Below are 14,465 nucleotides of genomic sequence, written 5' to 3' on the forward strand. Positions count from 1 at the left end.
TGTACTATACACACCATACACCACACACACCATGTACTATACACACACCATACACCACACACACACCATACACCGCACACACCCTGAGCTATACACACACCATACACCATACATGCCCTATACTATACACACTGCAAATACCACACACACACCATACACCACACATACCCTGTACTATACACACATCATATACCACACACATACCATACACCATACACACCCTATACTATACACATACCATACAGCACACACATACCATATACCATACACACCCTGTACTATACACACAATACACCACACACATACCATACACCACACACACCCTGTACTATACACATACCATATACCACACACACCTGTATTATATACACACCATACACCACACACACCATGTACTACACACACACCATACAGCACACATACCATGTACTGTACACACCCCATATACCACACACACACCATATACCGCACACATCATACACTATACACACACCATACATCACACACACAAGACATAGCATACACACTCTCCACACACCACATAGCACACACACTATATACACTATACACTGCACACATTCTGTACACCACAGACAGCATACACCCGCACTGTACACTCTACATATACCATACATCACAAACACCATACACCACACACTCACACACCACATACATCATACACCCACACAATACACTATACACCACACACCACACACACACTATACACTATCCATACACCACAAAGCACAAATATACCATACACCACACACATCGTTCACCACGTACATACCCCACACTATACACACACCATACAGCACACACTCACTGTACAGCACACACTGTACATGCACCATATACCATGCACACACCACACTCTATGTATACACCACACTTCACACATGTACCACACTGTTTAGGTTATTTTTTGTTGTTGTTGCTGACACAAAATACCTGACACTCCAAACTAAGGAAGGAAAGGTTTATTTATCTCAGTTTGTAGAGGTTTCAGTCCATAATCAGCTGGCTCAAAGGCAGGGTGGCGTGGCACAGGGGCAACAGTTTAAGGCAGCAGAAGACAGCAAAAGAGCAAGAGCACAAGGGGGGCAGAACAAGCCTCTTTTTTTTTCTCATAGTGCAAGCAGGCTATCCTGCCCCCGAGGGCAGGGGCAGCACTCACACAACTCCGTGTCTTCCTCTTGTACAAGATGAGGATGTTTACAAAGTAAGGACCCTGGCTCCCTGCTGAGTCGCTTAAACTTTTAAACTTCTCAAGCTGACACAGTGTATCAGCCATTGCACACACAACACACACACACACACACTATACACACCAGGTGCAATACACACCATATACCACATACATATCACGTAGCACACATACTACATGCACACCATATACCACACACAGCACACATACTACACACAACATACACACTGTGCATACTACACACCACACAGCACACATAGTGCAAACTATACACAACACACCACACAGCACACACACTGTGCACACCATACACCACACAACACATTCACTATACACACCAGGCAGTGCACACGTAGTGCTACACACCTCACACACTTCATACAAGCACGCATAACAGACACCTGTGCCATACACTTGGGTACATAACCCGGATCGTGCACACCCAACACACACACTCTGTCCCCCTTCTCTCCTTCTTGCACTTCCTCTCCACCTGGCAGTCCCCTGTGTCTGAGACCCCCAGGTCATTTTCACGTGCGGCTCCACTGCCCTGGCCTGGCCTGAACTATCCTGCAGGCTCAGGCCTCCCCACCCGCAGGCCCTGAGGGGGTCTGTCCAGCAGAGCAGGCCTGTCTGAGCCGGGTCACAGCCTGCTGTGTAGACCAAAGAACCCGTCACCAGCCCCTTCCCAGGGGACTTTCCTTTCCTTGTAGACAATGTGCCAGACAGGCAAATCTGGATGCTTCCTGGGGATCTCACAGAGGAATAGTTAGGGATGTGAATATTACAGGGCGTCGGGTAGAGCAGCCTCCTGCCCCGCCCCCTGGGAAGGCAGTGCTGGCCCGGGACCAGCTGTGCCAACGAGATGGGCTGAGCCCTTAGGTGCCGCTTCTCAGAGCCACAGGAAGCTTCGAGCAGATGGACGGCCCGCCTTTTCCCACGCCGAAACCCAGCTTCCTGGACCTCGAGCCCAGTTCCTGGGGCTTCCACACCAGGAGGTGATGACACCTGCCTGATATTTATGATATTTGTGAAGCACCTAGGCTAATACCTGAAAATTATGCACGCATAGTAAATTATGACACCACGCCCATCGTGACAGTGTACAATAGTGAGAACAGGGTGGGGCCGGTCCCCGACTGACCCCTCTGCCCCGCTTCCTCCCCACAAGTTCTTAGCCCACCTGCTCCTGCTCAGTGTTGCCAGCCAGGCCTTGTTTGGCTTTGTCAGAGTTAAAGCCTTTTCACTTTGGTCCAGGTTGTGTTATGGTTGGCAGAAGAACAGCTCCCAGAATTTCCTTACCCTTGTCACCCAAAGCCGTGAATATAGCACCTCATGTGGCAGAGAGGAGTGGAGGCCACCAATGGCAGATGGGAGGGGAGGGGACATCCTGCCTCAGCTGGCCAGTGTGGTCACAGGGTCCTGCAGGGCGATCAAAGCCCTGCCACGAGAGGACTCGACCCCTGCTGTCTGAGGGTGGAGGAGGAGGAATGCAAGATTCTGTAGAGCCACTGGAAGGCACCGGCCTTGAAGACATTTTGCTTCTGGCCCAGCAAGACTTTGTTGGATTTCTGCCTTTAGAACTCTGAGAATGGGACTCCGATGGCACAAGGATGCTCTGCCAATGGCCATTTGTCACAAAAGTAATGACATATGGGTACCGTCAGTCCCAGCGTACAGTGGTTTACTCACAAGTCTGGCTTTACCATGGTGATACTTTCACTCTCAGTGTAGCTTTCAGTCGATCACAAAATAGGCTTTATGTGAGATGACCTTGCCCGGATGTCTGTGCATGTGGAAGGCAGGCTGGGCTGCCGTGATGTTCTGTAGGGAGTGGGATGACACAGTTCCACTTCCTGTGGGTTCAGTCTGGGCTAGTGGCCCCCTCATAAGCTCAGAAACGTGGCACCTGTGTCACTGCCTTGGTCTCATGTCCAGAGCACAGGTGTAGTGTGGTCATTTCCAAGTTGCTGACAGGACAGCAGCTCAGTGGCCCACTTTCTTCAGTCCTCTATGAGATCCCCGTGTGAGCAAATGCTCAGAAAAGGCTGCCATGTGGAAGCTGCCTTGGAGCTCCACTGTGGGGCAGATGACAAGGAACAGGCCAGACACTCCACACTGCAGGTGCGCCAGGAGCAAAGGGTACCAGAAATAGTGAGGATACCAGAAACCCACTCGGACCCTGACCCGGGAAGTGGCTGCAGTTCACACAGCCTGCACGTGCTCCAGAGGGCAGGGCCACTGACTGACGAAGTCCAGTGGTCGCCACTTGGGAGCAGCGGCCCTGCTGCTCTGCGTGTCCAAGGAAGGGAGCACCAGTTCTTTTCCTGCAGTGAGGAAAGAGTCCAGTCTTGGAGCCATGTGGACAGGAGCAGTAAATGCCCATCTTGTAGGAATTCACGACATGTCCATGTGGGCTCCTCAGTCACTGAATTGCTCAGAAACACCAAATTATTTCCTTCTAACAAATTACATTTTTAAAGCTGCTTGTCTGTTTCACATCTGGCAGTCAAGGCAGAAGCCAAAGCTGGTGTTAAGCATCTGGGAAGCACTCATCCTTTGCTGCTTTTCCCTGGGAAGGGAGGAGGAGGAGGTGAAAATGTGGGAAGCCAGTGGTCAGACACGGTGCAGACAGAGTGGCCTGTGTCTGGCTAAGTGACTTCACAGACAGCTGGCTGCAGCCCTTGCAGAAATGCTGGCTGCAAGGGGCTGGGGGCACCCGTTTCTGTCCTCTACACTCCCAGAGCTGGTGCTGTGCTTGTGGCCATGGACGGCCATGGGAACTGGGCCAGCACGTGCAGCCGTACTTAGGCCTTAGAGATGGTCGATGGTCTTGCTGCCTCTGGATGGGAGCACACACCTGCCTCCTCCTTGCTGGCACTGCCTGAGGAGTAGGCTGCGATCCAGCTGTGAGGTCCCTGGTTCTCCTCTGCCTCTTCTGCTCCAAGGCCACGGCTTCTCAGGTCAAGCTAGACTGGCAGGCAGTGCCACACACCCGTCTCCAGGAGCAGTTGGGCTCCCAAGGGATGAAGACCTCTTTCTAGGGCATGAACTTAGCACCTGTGTTCTCAGGTATCCACTGCAAACGTTTGCTCCTAGAGGTTGTCAGAATCCACGTTCTCAGCCCGTTCCTTCAGATTTCTTCACTAGATCCAGAGATCTATCCCGGGGCTGCTGACGGCCGTGGACCACATGAGAGGGGCTGACCTAGGGTCTGTTACATTTTATACTGTCCTGGTTTCCCTAAAGACAGAGGCTGCACGTGCCTGGACAGTTTGCAGTGGGGCAGAATTCAGTGTAAATTGAACCCTGCTCCCGCCATAGCGGCAGGGAGGGTGGGGACCAGGAGAACCGGAGGTGCTCTGGTCCTGATGTTTTCATCCAGGCTTCTCACTGGAATGGCTTTGGGGTTGGACCACCCACAGAGGAGGGAAGCACGCTGCCCAGGTGCAGCTGGGATGCAGCGACCTCTCTTGGCCACTCAGCTCACCCAGACAGTCACCGGGACAGGGACTTCCAGGAGCTCCTGTCTTGGCCCCGGGTGAGGCCAGCAGAGAACCAGACACCCCGTGGGCCTGGAGGGTGGGATGATATTGTCAGGGCTGCAGCTGAGTGCTTCTCTGGCCTGCCGGGTGCAGACTCTGAGCCTCGGGTCCTCAGCAGGGTGCTGGCAAGAGGACTGGACCTCAGTTTCCCACCAGGAGTACCTGCTCCACCCTGAGGGGCCTTGGTCTGCAGCGTCTGAGCTTCCAGCCCCCGGCACTCTTCGGGTGCTGCCTGGCAGAGGCCATGCTTTGAAGGCCACTGCCTCAGTTTCTACTTTGTGTCCTGTTGGTCTGAAAATGGGGGCCTAAGGTGGCCTTGGAGGCTGCAGGGGCTAAGGTCTCAGGGAAAGAAGAGGAGGGAAAGTCGGGCCTTTGCATGTTGGTGCTGTACCCTCAGCCAGGGGTGTTGCAAAGGCACCATCTTGTGGCTTTGGACACATGAGAAACAGCCTGGTGGACCAACACTGTCTCCAAAATGCCTCACCTTGGTCAAGGCCCCCACCCAGAGGTGGTTGTGCAGGTAAGGACTTGGTGTTCAGAGATGCTGACGCCCTGACAGGTACCAACATGACCCAAAGTCCACAGCCAGGATGATGACTGAGGACATGGGGGTGCCCCGAGCCCCCTGCCTGGGCACAGTCTGCAGTGGGTTGGGTGGGAGTCAGGGGAGGCTGTGGGGCTGCATCACAGCCCCACCTGACACCTGTGTTTGAAAGGATACCATAGGGGAGTTTCCTTCTAATGTATTAATTAAAAAGTGAAAAAATTAAAAGAGGATACGAGGGCCGGGGATATAGCTCAGTGGCATAAGCGCCTGCCTGGCAAGCACAAGCTCCTGAGTTCGATTCCCGGTACCAAAAAAAAAGATGATACGAGTTGTATAAAGTGAGGACCGCAGGCCCAGGCACAGGATTTGCCCGAAGGAGAATGAGGAAGACCTAGGGCTCATACTGTGCTCTGTCCCCAGGTACCGCGTGGTGGTCTCCTACCCACCCCAGAGTGAGGCGGAGATCGAACTGAGGGAGGGCGACGTGGTCTTCGTGCACCGCAAGCGTGAGGACGGCTGGTACGAGGGGACCCTGCAGCGAAACGGACGCACAGGGCTCTTTCCGGGCAGCTTCGTGGAGAGCTTCTGAGTTGGCCAGGCACCCAGCAGGGATGGCTGGACAGCAAGACTGAGTATGGGGGAGTATGGGGTCGCGCCTTCTCCACGATGACCTTGCCCTCCAACAGCAGAAGGGAGAAGCTGCGGGGAAGCTGGCAGTGTCGCCATCGCCGTGCCCGGGGCACTGGGAGCCACAGGAAGCCGCAGGTGCGGCTTTGTGGGGCAGAGCACCTGCGGGTCCTTCTTGGCCGTCCCGTCTGCATACCTCAGCCGCCTGCCATCCAGCCACACAGAGCTACACCCTGCCCTGCCACAGGTGGCACCCTGCTTCGCCACCATCATCCGTGCTGCCTCTTTTTTAGGCCACCTTTTAATGTGCAGCGTTGACTTCGTCTGTTTTCATGGGTCAGACATCCTCTACTTCACACATCTGGTGCTGCCTTTTGTAAAACTCATAATGACCTGGCTGAGCTTGAAAGAAAATATGTCCAAGGTGACATCTCAGGCAGGTTTTGTATTCACCATCTGTCTTGAGCATTTGGACACCCAGCCTCAACATCAGATGAGGCCAGTGCTCCGTAGCTGAACGGTGGGCAGGCCGGGTGCAGAGGGGCTGGAGAGAGCAGGAGTTGCTCTCTACACCCGCGTCAGAACCCAGCTCGGACGCGACGAGTGTTATTCAGGAGCAAGGACCGAGTGCGCGGGCTCCTCTGACTGTCCTTCTGCTGGCGATGGGGGTAGCACAGGGGTTGACCCAGCCCAGGATGGCAGGAGCACCCTTTTACTCCCCAGAGAGAATGACTGTCATTGGCCTTCTCAAAACGTGGGTTCTTGCCTTCAAAATGTGCAGTTTTCACCACAGTTGAGATCACCACCTTGAAAAGATTTTTTTCTTCTTTTTAAGAAATAAATTACTGCTCCCTTATCTGCCGTGCCCAGCTTTCTGTGCTCAGTGAGGACAGGTGGCTGCAGACCTGCAGGCTGGGGTTGGGGGGATGCCCAGGGGGTGGGTGCTGCCACCAGCATTGCCTTGTTGTGAGGCTGTTTTGTTTTCAGTCACACCTCAGGAACCCACTCTGCCTCCCAGAGCAGCCGCCTGTGTCCTCTCTGTGTATCTTCTGCTGGGCTGAATACTGAGCCCTGAGGTCCCTGGTGTGGGGCGTGGCCCGTCCCAGCGGCGTGCACTCTCCCTGTGGAAGGCCTTGGCGAGTGCTTGTCGTTCCCCATGCTCCCGTGGCTGTCCCTGGCCGCTGCACTGGGGAATCGCCCCACAGAACATGCTTTGCCCCTCAGTAACACTACACCTAAAGGAAGTGGGAAATGTGTTCTGAATCCAAAAGGAGAACATCTGGTTTAAACAGGGAGCGCTGGTGCTGGGTGAGCAACCACCAGGGGAATCCAGGCGCTGTTATTGCCCAGTCAGTTCCCACCATGCATAAGAAGTCCCGTGCCTGCTGCCCAAAAGCTCCTGGGCTAACACCGTTGGCGAGGCCCAGGTCCTCCCATGGAAACCACAACAAGCCTGAGTGTCCAGATAATAAAATAATTTCCTTCTTGAAATGAGGGCAACTACCAAGCAACAGAATAGACCAGCTCAGGCCTGGCTCCCACAGGGTCCCTGGGGGTCAATGGCAGAGAGCAGGGGCTGCAAATACTCTGACAGGGGACACGGGTCCCAGGTGTTTCCTGAGGTGCCCAGCAGGGGTACTGGGACCACCTCAGGGAAGGAAGCAGTGCCGTAGGCCTGGGCAGCACCAAGGTGAGCTGGTGGGTGGGACCCTGGGGCAGTTGGGGCTGCCCTGCACACCAAGTACCTCCCTGCCTACGCGCACCTGGGACCTGGGCTCCATGAGGGTGGGTCCACAGGCAAGAGCAGAGCAGAGCTGTCAGTGTGTCCCACACACAAGTCAGTGTGTCCCACACACATGGTTTGCTGTCAGGAGGAAGCAGCACCTGTCTGACCCCATCTCCTGTCCTGGCTGCGATGGGCACTCAGCTCTGCAGTGGCATGTGGTGGCCAAGGTGACTTGCGTTGAGGCACATAGCACTCTGCAGCCGTGACAAAGTGAGTTCCATGGCACCAGGAGACAGGACTGAGGGCAGAGGGAGGCAGAGGAGACAGGGAAGGAGGTTTAAAGCTGGGCATCAGACCCAGCCCAGCCGATACCCACAGAGTTCAGATGCCCCCAGCACTCCTGCTCTACCCTGATGTCAGCCCATGGCTTTGGAAGAGCTGTCACTGGCAACAAACCATGATGCCTGGGTCTCTGGCTTTAAATAAAGATGATAGTGGCTTTTCTGTGTCTGGGTGGTGGGCAGGGCGGAGAGGCCTAGCTAGGAGCACATGGGGCCCAAGCTCCCCCACCCCCACTCTTGAGGGCTGGATCTGTGTGTACCTGCTGTGGCCAGCAATGAGGCCAAACCCTGGGGTACCTGGAGGTCACTGGCTGGGCAGTGTGACCAAGCACAAAGCCAGCTGGTGGAGAGTGGGGGGTCCTCCAGGCCCTCTGAGGTCCATGTGGCTGAAAATGTAGGGGGCTTTCTAAGCTTCCCCTCTCACAGTCCCTGCTGACCAGAGGGACCTGGGTGCCCTCAGGTGCCTGAGTTGTACAGTTTAGAGCCTGGAGTGGGATCTCTGGGGGGACAGCTCCCTCTGTCGACAGCTCAGGGAAGCGACTGAGGGTGGGGACCCTGTGTAAGTTGCAGACTACAGCAGACCTTGACGTCTGTCAAGGGTAGCAGCCAGGACATGGGGAGATCCCGGGCCTTGGTGGCCCTGCTGGAGGCCAAGCTCTCCCACCCGCCACCCTGGGCTCTAACGTGTACTCCCCTGGCCTGCAAGCTGCACGCTGCCCCTTGGGTTCTGGCCAGGGATTCTTGTGCACACAGCTTCTGTGCAATGACCACCCTGCTGTGAGCCACAGCTGCCCACATGGTGACCAGGGCTGGACTCCTATACTGCACCAGCAGCCCCTGGGTGGCTGTCCTGTGCACAGGTGGTGACCACAGAGTGAGGCCCCTGAGGGCAGGTGGCGGACAAGCCAGGAGCACAGCAGGGAAGCTGCAGAGAGTGGGGACTAGGGTGTGGGCAGGAGAAGCCTGTCCTTCCTGGGCCAGGGCAGCATGCACGTGGCCAGCACTCCCCTGTGCTCCACCTGTTCCCAGGGCTCCACAAGTGCCCTCTCTGTCCTCAGCCTTTCAAGACAGGCACCCGACAAGGGGACTGAGGAAGGCAGCGAGCCAATTCACCCTGGAGAGTGGCTGAAGGGTGGAGCAGAAGGGTGGAGCAGAGGGTCAGCCCTCCCTCTCCCTGGGCTGCCCCAGTGGGCAAACCCACCTCTGGCCTGGGCCCCACTCCTGCCCCAGCCCCAAGCATGGCCTTTGCCCCTTGGGTCTGAAATCTGCCCATCGCTGCAGACAAAAAGCTGGCCTTAGCCTCCAGCTCCCAGTGAGCCAGGGTCAGCACCATGTGTCCAGGAGCCCATGCACCAACCCTCCGGCCCTGTCCTGCTCCTCTGAGCGTGGCTGTAGCTCCCAGCCACCCCCAGGGCTGATCCACCTTCCTCCTGCAGCCCGGTGGGTGCCATGCCCGCTCCAGCCTTCATCTTACAGTACGGCCACCGTCCTTTCTGCCAGTCCCTACCTTGGACCCCTGCTGGCTTCAGGGCTGTGTGGCACTGGTCACCACTTCCTCCTCCTCCCTATAGTGCCTGCTGCCTGATCCTCACTGTGTCTCTGCCTCTGTGCAGTGTGTCACTTGAGATCCCCTGGCATGGCCACACACCCACATCACACACTACACTCCTGGCACACCTGCATAGACCCACAGGAGGCTGCAGCGAGGCAGGCACAGAAGGGACCCTGGAGGCCGTGGGCTGTGGTCCAGACCCAGCCTGTGGCACAAAGGGTAGTGGGTGTTCCCAGCTATCCCTGAGACCCTCCTGCCCATGGCTCCCTTGCCTCCCCTGTCCCACCTGGAGCAGAGCTACAGCATTTCACAGTGGCAGTATGTGGCTTCAGACCCCTCTGGAGAGTTCTCTCCCTTATTTTGCACTGTCACTGAAAGTCTACTGGCTCTGGGAATGTTCCGTGAAGTTTCACCATGCTGTGTGACCCCCATAGCATCTCTTTCTGTGGGTCACATGGCACTCCTCCCCACCCCATCACACACATTGTCTCCCCACACCCTTGATTCCCAGAGTGCACTGCGCCATCTCTGCTCACTTCTTGTACCTGGTGCCCTGCCCTATGGTCTGAACATGAGCCCAGGGATGACCTTCAACCCAGAAGTCCCCCGTAGCTTGCAGGCCTGAAGCCTCTGCTCGCTGGGCACTGAGCTGGTTGCACTTGCAGGGTCTGGAACTATCTGTGTTGGGCCAAGAGGCAGGTGGTGTGTGGTCAGAGGCAGGGGGAGATCTCCAAGCTTCAAGAAACAGTGGTTAAAGGAAACAAGGCCAATGACTGTGAATGTAATGTGACCTGAAACTCCAGACGGAGGAGCCATGGTGGGACTGAGAGGGAAACTAACTGCCACAAAGGACAGAGCCGGCGGGTTCTCAGGAGACCTCACCCCACCTTGCCCCCTAGGGCCCCTGGTCTCAGCCTAGTGAGCTGCAGCATGGCCTCTGGAGCTTGCAGTTCAGTCCCCAGGTGTCCCTGGCTGAGGGACGAGAAGGACCCGCACTGAGCCTACCCCTCCCCAAGGCTAGCTGCTGTCCAGCCCTGCTGTCAGTGTCCCTGTTCACTTCCATGCCTACCGCCCTCCTTAGGAGGGGACCTTTTGCTGCCAGGAGCCTCATATGTGCTCAGTAAAGCTAGGTGAACTCAGTGATCACCCTTGAGTCAACCTGGAGGATCTGAGCCCTGCTGGAGGCTGCTCCTCCAGGAAGTGCTCTGCATTAGGTATGTGGTGGGTATGGGAGTCTCAGGAGACAGAAAGCTATGAGCCTCTGGGAGCCTCAATTTCTCACACTCAAGATTCTCCACCCAACCACAGGTCACATCAGGAATCACCTGGGAAGTGTCCAGGTTTTTCTACAGGCCCTGCCTGAGCCTAAGCCAGTCTGGACTCCCAAGGGGCAACAGAAACCAGCAGTGCCCAGGGCTCTGAGAAGCCAGAACAGCCCCACCCACATGGGTCGGACAACTGAAGCCTTGCATCCCGCATGGAGGCACAGCTCTTCAAGGTTTCATGCCGCTGTGCTCAGCAGTGGGCCGTGGTGTGAAGGCCTTAGCAGCTGGGAAGAAGGCCGCAGGGGGAAGCAGAAGGCCTTGCGAAGCTCTCAGCTGGACCAGTCTTGGCTGTTAGGAGATTCAGTGTTCATAGTCTTCGTAGGCTTCGTCAGTAGTTTCTTTTATTAACCCAACATTTAAAGAACATTTCCATCAAAAATTTAAGCATTACTGGGTAAAGTCCTGCCACTGACAGTGACACTGTTCTGTCACTGAGGTCAGTCTTCCTCGTTCCAGAGACCTGGCTTCTGTCACTCCTGCAGCAACAGGTCTAGAAAGAGGTGCATATGTCCTGAGCTGATTCTGGGCCCCTGCGATCAGCGTAGGGAGCAGAAGCGTGAGCGACTTGGATTTGCACAGGGTCACCCTCCTCCTTCCAGGGATGCTCAGATAGCAAGCTTTTTGGAGACCAGAACACTGGGTCCCAGGTAAGAGAGGCAGGAGCAGCAGCAGAGTGGAGCAGACTCTGAAAGAGTTGGTGCTATCCTCGACCCTAGGGCAGGCTCAGTGCATGAGAATGAGGGAGAGTAGGCCCTCTTCTGAAGAACTGCACGTGGACACAGAGCTGTGCACATTTGAGTCCATTTATGATAGCAGAGGCCCCATTGGGAGTGGGTGCTCGAAGGCACTAACTCAGATCCACTCAGGAAGGAGCAGAAGCGTAGCTTCTTGCCGCCTGCTCACCCCCAATTGATATCTCAGCCCTTGACTTATTTCACGCTGTCCCACCCATAGGCTGCCAAGGATGTGCGCATCAAGCCGCCTCACCTGCTGCTCGGCCGTCCCTACCGGGCTGAGCCCCGATGTCCCTCTGTGGGAAGCCACCTTGTGGCCAGGAGGCAGCACTGGGCCAAAGCATGGGCGAGGAAGGAGAAGTCCTCGGTGGGAGAGGGTTTGGTGAGTAAGGAACATAAAGCAGACACCTCCGCACTTTCATGCTTCAGAGTCCATGGAGCTGGTAAGGGCAGTGGAGGCCCGGCGAGGGAGCCGGGAACAAGTGTCAAGTGGAGGACGTGCCATGATGGCTGGCAGCAGCCGTCATTGCTGAATTTCTGGCTCAGGAGGCGAACAGCAGCTGTGTAAGAGGAAGTGGGGAGGAAGGCACACGCAAATTCTGAACCTAATTTCAATCTTCTATAAGCCTAAAATTATCTAAAATGAAAGATTTTGAAAGATAAGCAAATGTGGCTGATAGGCCGCCAAACCCTGCAAGTTTGTTCAGCACTGATTCCCTTTGAAGGTCCTCAAGTGCTTGTCAGAGTCGTCAGGATGAAGCCACTTTCTCAGCTCCAGAGGAGAAACTGAGTGATGGCAAAGGCCTGGGCACAAGTGGAGCCCCAGGGGCAGAGCAGGAGCCCCGCAGCCCACTGGGCAAACTGTTGAGGGCTAGGTAGGTGCCAGAGCCCAAGGTGGCTAAGTGTGGGCTCCAAGGAGGGCATCTGAGGACCATGAGCTCCGCACACTCAGCAGCTGAGGGGCAGAGCACCGACCTGCAGCTGCCGCCTGGAACCAGGAAGTCACCATAGTGCCAGAGCACTGGTCCCTTCGAGAAGCTACAGGGATTCTTAAGCTTCAAGCACTAGGAAAGCAGCCCACCCCAGCTCTTTAGTCCCTCTGGCAGCTAGCAGGTCAGGCTGGGGCAGGTGCTGAGGTCTGCACTGGCTGGACCTGGGGCTCCTGCAGGGACACATGGGTGGCACTGCGACCAGTGACAATCAGACAAATGTGCCATGCCCCACCTCTGTGGCTTTACCACTCTGCAGTCATCCACAGCTAGCCCTTTTGGAGCTGTGCCCACATGCCCTGTGTGAGAGTGTCCCCAAAGCCAGTCCCTGTCCCTGGAGCATGCTGAGATGAGTCCCATCTCAAGGCCAGCCTCAAGAATTCTGCCAGAGGGGCAAGGTCCGGTGGCTCTGGAGAGGCGGAGGAGTGAGAGAGAACTTGGTCATCAAGGGAGGAGGAAGGGCCATGGTAAGAGTGCTGGCAGCAATGTCTTGAGATGCAGCCAAAGCCTGTGTGACTCAGGGCCCCAAGTCTGAGACTGACATATTGCAGGTCATCCAAGGTTTCCAGCCTTGCTGTGGGGACGTCAGCCTGAATTCCCAGGGCCCCATGTAAATATATCAGTCCTCGAATGTTGCTAAGGAAGGCCGGGTCCAGTGTGGGGTGGGGGGCAAGGACATGAGAGGAGCTGAGCCAAGGACGGTGGGTGCCACTGTGGGCGCCTGCTTGGCCTGATCTCTCCCTCTAGGCCACTTGTGACTTCTGGCCTCCCAGCTGTAGGATAATAAGTATGTGTCACTTGCACTTGGTGGGCACAGCTGTGGATTCCTGCGTCCCCAGCCATGGGCCTGTGCCTGCAGCTCAGCACCGCTATGGATTGAACCCAGCGTCACAGCCTCGTACAGGTCACTTTATGGGGGGAGAGACTCAGCCTCCCATGCACCACCAGTACAAATTCCTAGGGCCTGAGACAGTTCTGGCCCATTGGACACCTAGGGAGAGGGGGCCAACATGCATGCCAGCTGCTTGCCATGTACTGTGGTGCCAACTGGGTGTGCATCAGTTGGGCCACAGGGACAGGCCAGGCATGTGGAGGATACACAACTGACAGGGACAAAGGTGTGATGGAAGGGACTACTAGTCGAAGGAAACAGGTGCAGAGCAAAAGACAGTATGCTACTTTTGTAAGAAGTTGGTGTAATAAGAAAAATGTGCATGTTTGTATTTGCTTGGTTTGCCTGAGAAATATTGGGATGATAAACAAGGTACTGATAGTTGAGTAGGAAGAGACAGGACAAGAGCATGAAAATCTTATCTAGAAGCCAGGCGAGATAGATAAACCATAAGAAAAGTAGAAGGATTCTCTTATCAGAATCCTATGGCCTGGTGGCCCCACCTATGAGGGTCCTAGCAGTCCTATGTGGATCTTGACTGGAAGCCCACCATGGCAGGAGCCAGCCCTGGTGTGCACTACCCATGCTCACTTTTGCCAAGCAGATGCAGCCCCTCTGTGACAATGTGGCAAACTGTTACTGAGATGTTCCAATAAATTCCTGGAAGAACTTAGAGGTGCTTAGACTTCACTACCTTGACATCAAAGGTTGAGTAACTGGGCAGACATCACACTCACACCTGCCTTCTACATGCAGTCTGGTCTGTGTCCTCTGTCTGCCTCCACACTTGATTTGGTTTCCTCAAATCACATCCTACAAAGTCACATCACCAGCTCCACTGGAACTGAAGACCTTTCAGACAAACAGCAATGCCCCGGCCCCCTCAAAACACTTGTCACCTCCTGTAGTATCTAGCAATTTGTTGGTAGTGCAAATTCCCCTCCTGCACCCACTTAAAAATCTTCTCCTCTCTCACTGGG

The 14,465-nt window shown here is 55.4% G+C and overlaps 1 protein-coding gene across 1 annotated transcript in view; it reads left to right on the plus strand.

The window, feature by feature from the left end:
- Sh3rf3 (SH3 domain containing ring finger 3) overlaps positions 1–6,773 on the plus strand; it is a gene marked incomplete at its 5' end in the record, with an annotated part of 169,086 nt that extends 162,313 nt beyond the window's left edge. The window contains one exon of the mRNA XM_005400847.1: positions 5,720–6,773. Within this exon, the coding sequence (XP_005400904.1) occupies positions 5,720–5,888 (169 nt within the window). The remainder of the gene's footprint in view (positions 1–5,719) is intronic.
- Positions 6,774–14,465: the final 7,692 nt, after the last annotated feature.

This window comes from Chinchilla lanigera, unplaced genomic scaffold (genome assembly GCF_000276665.1).
Source record: "Chinchilla lanigera isolate Chin_1 unplaced genomic scaffold, ChiLan1.0 scaffold00069, whole genome shotgun sequence".
NCBI classification, from domain to species: domain Eukaryota; kingdom Metazoa; phylum Chordata; class Mammalia; order Rodentia; family Chinchillidae; genus Chinchilla; species Chinchilla lanigera.